General features: G+C 36.4%; 1 protein-coding gene across 1 annotated transcript; it reads right to left on the bottom strand.

Moving 5' to 3' along the window:
• Window positions 1–10,006: 10,006 nt before the first annotated feature.
• On the bottom strand, window positions 10,007–11,709 carry LOC117330070 (uncharacterized protein DKFZp434B061-like). Its single transcript, XM_033888289.1, has 3 exons — window positions 11,430–11,709; window positions 10,758–10,941; window positions 10,007–10,172 (listed from the first exon to the last, which is right to left on the bottom strand). The coding sequence occupies exons 1-3, from the start codon at window positions 11,707–11,709 to the stop codon at window positions 10,007–10,009; spliced, it is 630 nt and encodes a 209-aa protein (XP_033744180.1).
• Window positions 11,710–12,311: the final 602 nt, after the last annotated feature.

Here is a 12,311-nt window from a genome sequence, read left to right as displayed (position 1 = left end):
AGTTATTTAATATCTCACTAAAACAAACAAGTGCCGTACAGGATGATTAGAAAAAAGTTCAAATAAGAAAGGGGACGAATGCGAGCCAGGTAATTACAGACCGATTTTTTTGACATCAATTGTTTATGAAATATTGACAAGTACACTGCGAAGTTATGTCACTTGCTGTGATAAAAAAAAACGCATTCTTTTCAAATGAAAATTTTAGATTTATGTCTGGTAGGTCAACGTATTTACAACAATTAAAGAGTTTTAAATTAATTGACTGAACAATTAGTGAACGGTCACCCAATCGATTGTATATAAATGAAATTTCAGCGTTTGATACAGTCCTACACTTTTCACTAATTTAAGTCATCATATGGAATTAGCAAGGAGTTTATTGAATGGACGGTCAGCTTCATCTTAAACAGCAAGCAGAGAGCTACCCTAAAAACAAAATTCTGATTGCCGCGAGATATCCTCAGGGCCAACCTTGTACATTGTATATATAAATGGCCTGCCGGGTACAATAAAATCATAGACTCATCTTTTTGCGGATGATACCAAACTATATAGTTATATACAGGGTAGTACTAATATAAGGCTGAAATGGACCACCTGTCAGCTTGGAGTGAAAAATAGTTATTAAAATTTCATCCCCCCCAAAAATGTAAATCTATGCGTGAGATAAGCGTTTGATGAACACAAAAGTATTCATGTTAAAAAGGCCAATTCTGTGTTTGTACTGATACGGCGAACTTTTCATTTTCCCAGTAAATACAATATTCTGTTACTGTACAAGACACTAGTTAGAGTACATCTCGAGTCACGAATACTTATGGCATCCGTACAAAATAAAACATATTGATATGATCGAGACTGTGCAATGGAAGGCAACCAATAATTACCCATATTTAAAGAAATATCCTATGTAGACAGACTTAGAAGACCTGGGTTACCAACACTAGCCTTCAAAAGGATCAACATCATTGAGGTCTTTAAAATTACGAACAATTTATTTGATGGTAAGACATTGGATGTTCTGACACTATGGAGAAACAACGGCCAAAAACAAGGGACAAGGAACCACTCAAAAAAGGTATTGCCTCAGCATTGTAAGCTGGACATCCGGAAAACGTGTTTGCACAGCCTGTAGTCAAACTATGAGGTAGTTGAATCGGTACTAACAGTTATTTCTTTCAAAAATTGAATAGACAGGCAGTAGGCGGATCACGAACTTTTATATAATAATCAATCATAAATTGTGAAGAAGTAGAACTGTTGTCACAATCAAATCATTAAATTATTAGTTGTGTTGTATATCTGATTCCGCTGTAGAGGATCTTAAATTTACTTACAGCACGTGTACATTTAAACATGGATTCAAAAATTACTTACAACCGGCGAACATTTAGAACAACAACTCAACAATAACTTACAGCAGGTGTACTTTTACAACAACAACTCAACAATTACTTATAGCACGTGTACATTTACAACAACAATTCAACATAACTTACAGCACGTGTACATTTACAACAACAATTCAACAATTACTTATAGCACGTGTACATTTACAACAGCAACTCAACAATTACTTATAGCACGTGTACATTTACAACAGCAACTCAACAATAACTTACAGCACGTGTATATTTACAACAACTCAACAATTACTTACAGCACGTGTACATTTACAACAACTCCACAATTACTTATAGCACGTGTACATTTACAACAACAACTCAACAATAACTTACAGCACGTGTACATTTACAACAACAACTCAACAATAACTTACAGCACGTGTACATTTACAACAGCAACTCAACAATAACTTACAGCACGTGTACATTTACAACAGCAACTCAACAATTACTTTTTGCCTCCACTGTAATAAAACTCTCTTCAAATTTATGACAACTGCTTATCCCCCTCCCTTTTACAAATCGATTTGTTATTTGACATGTTACCTCCATGTTGTAGAGCTCTGTTTGCTGCATGGTCTCCTTCTAAACACGTGTACCAAATAAAAAACCAGCAAGACAAATGTTTGGCGATAAATTGGCTCACTTTTTTAGGAGTGGCCGCAATTATTTTATTTAATTTTTCATTCTTTTATGTTGATAATGATAATTGAAAAGATTTTGATTATTAATAGTATTTCTTTGAATTCTTTGTATGAATAACACCTTATACAGCAAAGGTGAGCGGAAGATAGATAAGTCCGCTTTACAAAATTACAACATTAGTTAACTCTACAAAGCACCATAACATAATGGCAAAATATCTCACATACAAAACATTTCTCGCATACAAAACATTTCTCACGTACAAAACATTGCTCACATACCAAACATTAAACAGGTAAATCTATCATGTACATGCAATAAAATATGGGAGGGATGGGAGGGTAAGCAGTAGATTTGTGAAATTCGCTGACAAGATTTAGATTCTTCCAAATTAAAATGGCGACCGTCCGAAAATTTTTTCTCAATGCTGGGATGCCTAATTAGAATTGACCAATGAGAGGTGACCTTTGCTCTATGACCCCGGATGTGACGCTTACCATATAAGGGTCACGGGGCGTGGTTTATTGTTATCGAACTATTGGTAATAAAATTCTGCCAGTTAGTGCAAAAACATGTTTGTTTGCTACAAACTATAATTTTTGCCTCCACTGTAATAAAACTCTCTTCAAATTTATGACAACTGCTTATCCCCCTCCCTTTTACAAATCGATTTGTTATTTGACATGTTACCTCCATGTTGTAGAGCTCTGTTTGCTGCATGGTCTCCTTCTAAACACGTGTACCAAATAAAAAACCAGCAAGACAAATGTGTGGCGATAAATTGGCTCACTTTTTTAGGAGTGGCCGCAATTATTTTATTTAATTTTTCATTCTTTTATGTTGATAATGATAATTGAAAAGATTTTGATTATTAATAGTATTTCTTTGAATTCTTTGTATGAATAACACCTTATACAGCAAAGGTGAGCGGAAGATAGATAAGTCCGCCAAAATGACAATATATAAAAGATATATATTGTCATCCGCCACATTATAGCACGTGTACATTTAAACATTGATTCAAAAATTACTTACAACACGTGTACATTTACAACAACAACTCAACAATAACTTACAGCACGTGTACATTTACAACAACAACTCAACAATAACTTACAGCACGTGTACATTTACAACAACAACTCAACAATAACTTACAGCACGTGTACATTTACAACAACAACTCCACAATTACTTAAAGCGGCCGTTCATTTACAACAGCAACTCAACAATTACTTACAGCACGTGTACATTTACATCAACAACTCCACAATAACTTATAGCACGTGTACATTTACAACAACTCAACAATAACTTACAGCACGTGTACATTTACAACAACAACTCATAAATTACTTACAGCAGGTGTACATTGATGGCAACTACATATACAGTAAAACAGACGACCATTTGCACGAATTATGTGCAGAGAGCTTTCCATTATGCAAATACACGGTGCATGGCTAATTTGCAACAGCTACATTAATGAGATTTACTTTTATGACAACCCCTTACAACAGTTTTACCCTAATGACAACTTTCAAGGAACAACGAAACTTACCTTATTTATGATTTTGAAAATATCAACAATAGGTGTTTGATTTGGATGCTCAGTTAATGAAACCGGGCTAACGATTGACTGACATATGTTTTGATGTTATTTTGTGGGTTATGTAGAATACGTATTTGTGATGTTTAAACTACTTGGTCAAGCTTGTTGGTAACGGTGTTGCAACTTTCATTTACAGTCATAAATATTAATTATAGGGAAGAATGAATGTTTTAACATCAGGACAATACCAACCTCACAATACTGTTAATCGTGATAGCTTTTAACCTCAAGGTTATTCTGAAACAATTTTGTTTAAACAGTGATGCAGAAATACAAAAAAAATGTACTTTTTTCCTGAATGATTTCTTAAAATAGATCAAACTAAGGCTGAGATGAATAGAAGACATTTCATAAGAACCTTCAGTAAGTTGGGAAGGGGACGGAATGTACATATATACTATATCAATGTAAACATCAGCTGATGTGTGAGCTCCCTGGAAAATAAAAAATATTCGGGAGAATACGTTGTCGGTCATAAAAGGGACTAAGGTTAATCTGCTTGTTTCGCAACTTAAGTTAGCGTTCGCAAACTTTATGGGTTCTCTTCTGAGGCTAAGCTTATCCAACGTCCATAACCTTTGTAGTTGACACTCTTTAGTTGTAGATAGGTGTTTCATAAAGCGAAGTGGGAAGTCCATCATCAGTATCATGTAACCAAACAAACATATCAATATTATGATTATTGCAGGCAGTATGATGTTTATTGAAAATGACAATTAAAGTGTCTCCTCGTTCAAAAACACAGTTTTCACCTGTCTCGAGCTAATGCTAGAATGTAAGACTAGAATTACAAAAATAAACTTTAAAAGAGCAATTCTTTGGCTGGCATCGCTTATCTGAAATCCATTGATTTGATGATGCTTGGCATTTCAGTTACCCAAAAAGTTGCCTCCGTATTTTAACAAATTTACAAAGTTGCCTTCAGTACCATTGGGTATGGGTTTGGCCATTTTTTTTATTACAAAGTATGCTAGACTTCATCAAAGATATCAAAGACGATAAAAACCTTTCAGTTAACAAAAAGAATCACAACTAGTTAGGGTTCATAAAAATCAGTAGTCATTTTAGTGTTTTAACAAATTAGACCTTTGTGATCTTAAGGTCGTTTCTTTCGCAAACTTTGTCGGGGTTCTTTTCATGAACGTACCAGCCACATATCTTGATCTAAAACTTTTGTCGTCGAGAAGAGGATGTTTTAGCGTTTCAACAAGTAATAATGGTAGTTTTTCGCTTAATCTGACCTAGGCCAGGTACATCGATAGTCTGAGCTAAAATACAGGTAAGATATCACGTGACCTTTTGTGATTCCCAAAGTACCAAATTACATAACCATGGCCCATTGGTACGCTGTGCATTGTAAACGGATTACGAAAACAAATAAAGCAAATTTGAAATATCAAATTGGAATTTTACACTGCCCATCCATGCGTGTCCCTTGTCAACGCGGCAGTTTGACGCACATTTTACTTTCAGTCTTCTTATTTTGCTTAATGTCCTATTAAGAGCCCTACGTGGGTTTCAAACTCGCAACCCAGAGGTGGAGGGCTAGTGATAAAGTGTTGGAACACCTTAACCACTCGGCCACCGTGGCCCCTTACTTTTAAAGAATACGGAGTAAATCTATCTCAACATTTTTTTCTTGATGCTAAATGCTTCAAAAATACTTTTAATGTTGAGAATATCTTTAAGATAAAATCAAGAAAAAGTAAAAAGTATTTAGAATCATATAAAACAATACGTCTCGTCGAATCGAAATTTAAAACTCCATGTTGCTAAGCTTGTCGATAAATGAAGTTTATATTATCGTTTATAACCAGTCTAGTTAATGTTATGAATATTTTAAATAACGGTTTTTTTTTCAAATTTTTAATACCAGCGCATCAGAGGATCACTTTAAAGATTTAGGATTCTAGTTGTCTTTTGGTACCTAGAATAAAATAAAACATTGTAGATGTCGGTCCTTCGATTAGCTCTATATCAAAAACGTATTTTAATTCGTTAAACCACCACAAATAGCCCGATGATGCAAGTTTACGACCAGGAAATGAAATATCTGTTGCAATTAACAAACACATCTTCCGCAAATAACAATATAAATATGCAATATATTTCAAGCTGGTTCAAAACCTCAGTTTTTGACATTTAGTTTTTAATTTTGAACACGATCAGCGGCGAATATGTGCCATAGCTCTTTGACCACTGTAACTTTGTTTTTGGGACAAGAACAGTTCTTTTCGCAAATTGTATTGGATTTTATCACATACACCTACATGTACCATCTAAATATCTCGATCCTAGGACTTTTAGTCATTGAGGAGAAGTTAATTGTTTCAACAAATTTAACACCTGTGACCTTGTATATAAGTCAAGGCCGTTATTTTTCGTAAACTTTGTCGGACTTATTTTGATTCTCGGATTTTTGGTTATTGAGAAGAAGCTGTTACGACAAATGTGACCCTGTAACCTTGAAAATTGGTCAAGGGCATTATATATAATTTTCGGAAACTTTGTCGGGCCTTATCCCAGAAACCTACCAGTCAAATATTTATTGATTTCGCACTTCATATCTATATTACCTAAAACGATATATATCACTGCATGCATTTCAATCTTCTCACGTACATGCTAACTATAATCTTCTCACGTGCATGCTAGCTACACTCTTCTCACGTGTATGCTAACTACAATCTTCTCACGTGCATGCTAACTATAATCTTCTCACGTGTATGCTAACTACAATCTTCTCATGTGCATGCTAACTACAATCTTCTCACGTGCATGCTAACTACAATCTTCTCACGTGTATGCTAACTACAATCTTCTCACGTGCATGCTAAGTACAATCTTCTCACGTGTATGCTAACTACAATCTTCTCACGTGCATGCTAACTACAATCTGAGTATATCTTTCTGTTTTGTCTTCATCATGCGTTTCACGAAATGCGCTCTGGTGTGTTTAACAGTCATAACATTTAATCACCGAAGAAAGTGTTCATTTTAAGAACGAAAAATGAGAGTCGTTTTGGTTAAAATGTGTTAATGGTATCGTACAGAGCAAAAAAATAAAAAGTTATTAAGCAGGGGTTTTAAAGGTTGATCAGGATATTTTTAGATGTATTCATTTTTCTCTTCACATAAATTCTACCTCGGAATACTCAGTGTCGCAAAACGACTTCAGTCATGATTTTTATAGTAAAAGAATTGAGCAATTGACCAATATAAACGAAACAAATCCATAGCATTATCACTGGCCAGTGGTCTGAAAGAGTTTGGTTTAGTGGCAAGATCATCGTATATCACGGGCTTCAAAGGTCTCAATGTAAATTTATACTTTTTTTCATATTTGCCCAAGTTTTAGTAGATTTTTAGTTTTTGAGCATTAATTTTTCTTTAATATGTCGGACTGTTGTTTTTTGAGTTTTGAGAATTACGGGTCCGTTAGCATGTTAACTCACATCGCATCTTATAATCGCATCTGTAAAATTGCTATGTTCTATCATAAACTTTCCCTTTCTTGATAGTAACCTCCATGACTCATCTAAATTTTGACGAACACAAATATAAGTCATACTGCGTCATCATTATCTCGTTATAAATGAATATCGGCGTATTTTATAATGTTTCAACGGTGTACTCTGAGAAAATCCACTTATTCGGGTAGGTGGCCCATATAAGTTTTCACGTCCTAGAATCGACCCCGACCACTATTATTGAGGAAGCATAAGACGTTGATGCTCACAGAATTCCTCATCCTGGATTCTCTGTATTACTTTGATATCTATATTCCCGTTGATCGTGTTATAAACTGTTCTTTATGTTCTATCAATGTCTACAGTCATGACTTGACTTATATGTATATTATGTCATATGTTAGTTCCAATTCCCGAGAAAATCGAGATATAAATATCGGTCAAAAGCCAAAAACCCGTTTATGAGGTTAATATTGGTAAGTAGAAGACAAATAAAAAAGAAAGAAAGGAAAATGAAATCTTCTCAACGTGTTTGGTTTGTTCACGTATTAACATACCAAAATGACTTGCAATCCTAGTTCACCTGGCCGAATACATTACCTCACCTGGCCGTATGGCTCGAGATCTTTTTTCATGATGCGGCGTCAGTCGTCCGACGTCAGCTCCCTATCTTTTTTTCTTGTATATTCCTTTGATAAAGCCCGACGAAGTTTACAAAACGAAATAATCCGGTTTTTTCCTAAACGGTCTTTTGGTGTGATTCTGTAGGAGTATTTATGAAAATACTCAACGCGAAGTGTTGTTTTTCCTCGGACATTTTTGTAATGATTTAGTGAGTAGTGCCCTTCCAGATGTGGTTTCTGCATCAGTGTTTTACTCCTTTTTTGAGGTTGATGCACGAGGCATTGTTATAGCAGGCCCTTGTTTATTTCATCAGTCATTGCTATCCTCCGGATTACCGGTTTATGATAAGGACACGCAGATCCCCTTGCTTATTTTGGATTCCGCAATAGGGTGTTCTTCTTCATTCGTTTAGAAATTTTCTGGTTGATGAAGATCATATGGTCTAAATAATAACATCATTAGAAACATACAATATATTTGTTCAATAGGCGGGTTTACGTATTCCAGGTGGATAATAAATAAAACATGATTAAAGCACTGCCGCCCAAACTCTCATTTTGATGACATGACATTCGGTTTAAGATTCAGACTAGATCTACATTACTGACTTTATCGATCAAGCAAACGAGACTAACACTTTCTAGTTTGATCAAATATGACTAACATTCAAGAAGCGGATCGTAATAGAACGTCATGGATTCCGAATAATTAATTCAAGTGATAAATGGTTGATTATGTAATCATTTAATGAACTGTTGATAATAACATAACTCCTTGTGAATGTTGATGATATTGTTGCTTTATCAACTATTAATGATACCACCACCAGATGGACTGTTGATGATACCATCACCTGATGGACTGTTGATGATACCATCACTTGATGGACTGTTGATGATATTATCACATGATGGACTGTTGATGATATCATCACCTGACGGAATGTTGATGATACCATCACCTGACGACTGTTGACGATACCATCACCTGATGGACTGATGACGATACCATCACCTGATGGACTGATGACGATACCATCACCTGACGGAATGTTGATGATACCATCACCTGACGACTGTTGATGATATTATCACTTGGAGGACTTGTTGATGATATCATCACACCATGGACTGTTGATGATCTCATCGCATGGTGGACTTTTGATGATATCATCGCATGGTGGACTGTTGATGATACCATTACCTGATGGACTGTTGTTGATACCATCACTTGATGGACTGTTGATGATTTCATCACATGATGGACTGTTGATGATACCATCACCTCATGGACTGTTGATGATAGTATCACTTGATGGACTGTGGATGATTCCATCACTTGATGGACTATTGATGATTCCATCACTTGATGGACTGTTGATGATAGCATCACCTGATGGACTGTTGATATCATCACATGATTGACTGATGATGATATCATCTCTTGATGGACTGTTGATGATAGCATCACCTGATGGACTGTTGATATCATCACATGATGGACTGTTGATGATACCATCACTTGATAGATTATTGATGATACCATCACTTGATGGGCTGTTGATATCATTTCTTGATGGACTATTGAAGATACCATCACTTGATGGACTGTTGATGATATTATCACCTAATGGACTGTTGATGATACCATCACTTGATGGACTGTTGATGATATTATCACCTGATGGACTGTTGATAATACCATCACCTGATGGACTGTTGATGATACCATCACCTGATGGACTATTGACGATACCATCACCTGATGGACTGTTGATACCATCACCTGATGGACTGTTGATGATACCATCACCTGACGGAATGTTGATGATACCATCACCTGACGACTGTTGATGATATTATCACTTGGAGGACTTGTTGATGATATCATCACACGATGGACTGTTGATGATCTCATCACATGGTGGACTTTTGATGATATCATCGCATGGTGGACTGTTGATGATACCATTACCTGATGGACTGTTGTTGATACCATCACCTGATGGACTGTTGATGATACCATCAATTGGAGGACTTGTTGATGATATCATCACCCGATGGACTGTTGATGATCTCATCACCTGGTGGACTTTTGATGATATCATCACATGATGGACTGTTGATGATTCCATCACATGATGGACTGTTGATGATATCATCACCTGGTGGACTTTTGATGATATCATCACATGATGGACTGTTGATGATTTCATCACATGATGGACTGTTGATGATGCCATCACCTCATGGACTGTTGATGATAGTATCACTTGATGGACTGTGGATGATTCCATCACTTGATGGACTATTGATGATTCCACCACTTGATGGACTGTTGATGATAGCATCACCTGATGGACTGTTGATATCATCACATGATTGACTGATGATGATATCATCTCTTGATGGACTGTTGATGATAGCATCACCTGATGGACTGTTGATATCATCACATGATGGACTGTTGATGATACCATCACTTGATAGATTATTGATGATACCATCACTTGATGGGCTGTTGATATCATTTCTTGATGGACTATTGAAGATACCATCACTTGATGGACTGTTGATGATATTATCACCTAATGGACTGTTCATGATTCCATCACTTGATGGACTATTACTGATAGCATCACTTGATGGACTTGTTTATGATACCATCCCTTCATGGACTGTTGCCGATACAGTCACTTCATGGGCTGTTGATGATACTATCACTTGATGGACTGTTGATGATTCAATCACATGATGGACTGTCGATATCATCACTTGATGGGACTTGTTGATGATAGCATCACCTGATGAACTGTTGATGATTTCATCACTGGATGGACTGTTGATGATATCATCACCTGATGGACTGTTGATGATATCCTCACTTGATGAACTGTTGATGATTCCATTACATGATGGACTGTTGATGATATTATCACCTGATGGACTGTTGATGATACCGTCACATGATGGACTGTTGATGATACCATCACCTGACGGAATGTTGATGATATCATCACCTGGTGGACTTTTGATGATATCATCACATGATGGACTGTTGATGATTCCATCACATGATGGACTGTTCATGATATCATCACCTGGTGGACTTTTGATGATATCATCACATGATGGACTGTTGATGATTTCATCACATGATGGACTGTTGATGATGCCATCACCTCATGGACTGTTGATGATAGTATCACTTGATGGACTGTGGATGATTCCATCACTTGATGGACTATTGATGATTCCATCACTTGATGGACTGTTGATGATAGCATCACCTGATGGACTGTTGATATCATCACATGATGGACTGTTGATGATACCGTCACATGATGGACTGTTGATGATACCATCACATGATGGACTGTTGATGAAATCATTTCTTGATGGACTGTTGATGATATCATCACATGATGGACTGTTGATGATATTATCACCTGCTGGACTGTTGATGATTCCATCACATGATGGACTGTTGATGATATTATCACGTGATGGACTCTTGATGATATCATCACCTGATGGACTGTTGACGATACCATCACCTGATGGACTGTTGATGATACCATTACCTGATGGACTGTTGATGATATCATCACCTGATGGACTGTTGATATCAGCACTTGATGGACTGTTGATGATACATCACTTGATGTACTGTTGATGATTTCATCACATGATGGACTGTTGATGATATTATCACTTGGTGGACTGTTGATGACACCATCACCTGATGGACTGTTGACGATACCATCACATGATGGACTGTTGATAATATCATCACATGATGGACTTTTGACGATACCATCACTTGATGGACTGTTGATGATCTCATCACATGATGGACTGTTGATAATATCATCACATGATGGACTTTTGACGATACCATCACTTGATGGACTGTTGATGATATCATCATCTAATGGACTGTTGATCATTCGATCACCTAATGGACTGTTGATATCATTACTTGCTGGATTGTTGATGATACCATTAACTGATGGACTGTTGATGATACTATCACTTGATGGACTGTTGATGATACTATCACTTGATGGACTGTTGATGATATCATCACATGATGGACTGTTGATGATATTATCACCTGCTGGACTGTTGATGATTCCATCACATGATGGACTGTTGATGATATTATCACGTGATGGACTCTTGATGATATCATCACCTGATGGACTGTTGACGATTCCATCACCTGATGGACTGTTGATGATACCATTACCTGATGGACTGTTGATGATATCATCACCTTATGGACTGTTGATAATACCATCAACTGATGGACTGTTGAAAATACCATCACCTGATGGACTGTTGATGATATCATCACATGATGGACTGTTGATGATATCATCACCTAATGGACTGTTGATGATTCCATCACTTGATGGACTATTACTGATACTATCACCCGATGGACTGTTGATGATATCATCACTGATGGACTATTGACGATACCATCACTTGATGGATTGTTGACGATATCATCACCTGATGGACTGTTGATGATGACATCACTTGA

This window comes from Pecten maximus, chromosome 6 (assembly GCF_902652985.1).
Source record: "Pecten maximus chromosome 6, xPecMax1.1, whole genome shotgun sequence".
Classification (NCBI taxonomy): Eukaryota; Metazoa; Mollusca; class Bivalvia; order Pectinida; family Pectinidae; genus Pecten; species Pecten maximus.
The sequence above is the reverse complement of the archived record's forward strand: the minus strand, read 5'-3'. Positions and strand labels throughout refer to the sequence as shown.

Excerpts from the sequence above, each read along its gene's own strand:
- LOC117330070 (XM_033888289.1), bottom strand. The coding sequence starts at position 11,709 with ATGATCAACAGTCCATTAGATGATGATATCATCAACAGTCCATCAAGT. Across the intron at positions 10,942-11,429 it reads ATGTGATGAAATCATCAACA|GTGATGGCATCATCAACAGT; the intron begins GTACATCAAGTG and ends ACAGTCCATGAG. Across the intron at positions 10,173-10,757 it reads GATGATATCATCAACATTCC|TCCATCAAGAGATGATATCA; the intron begins GTCAGGTGATGG and ends TATCATCAACAG.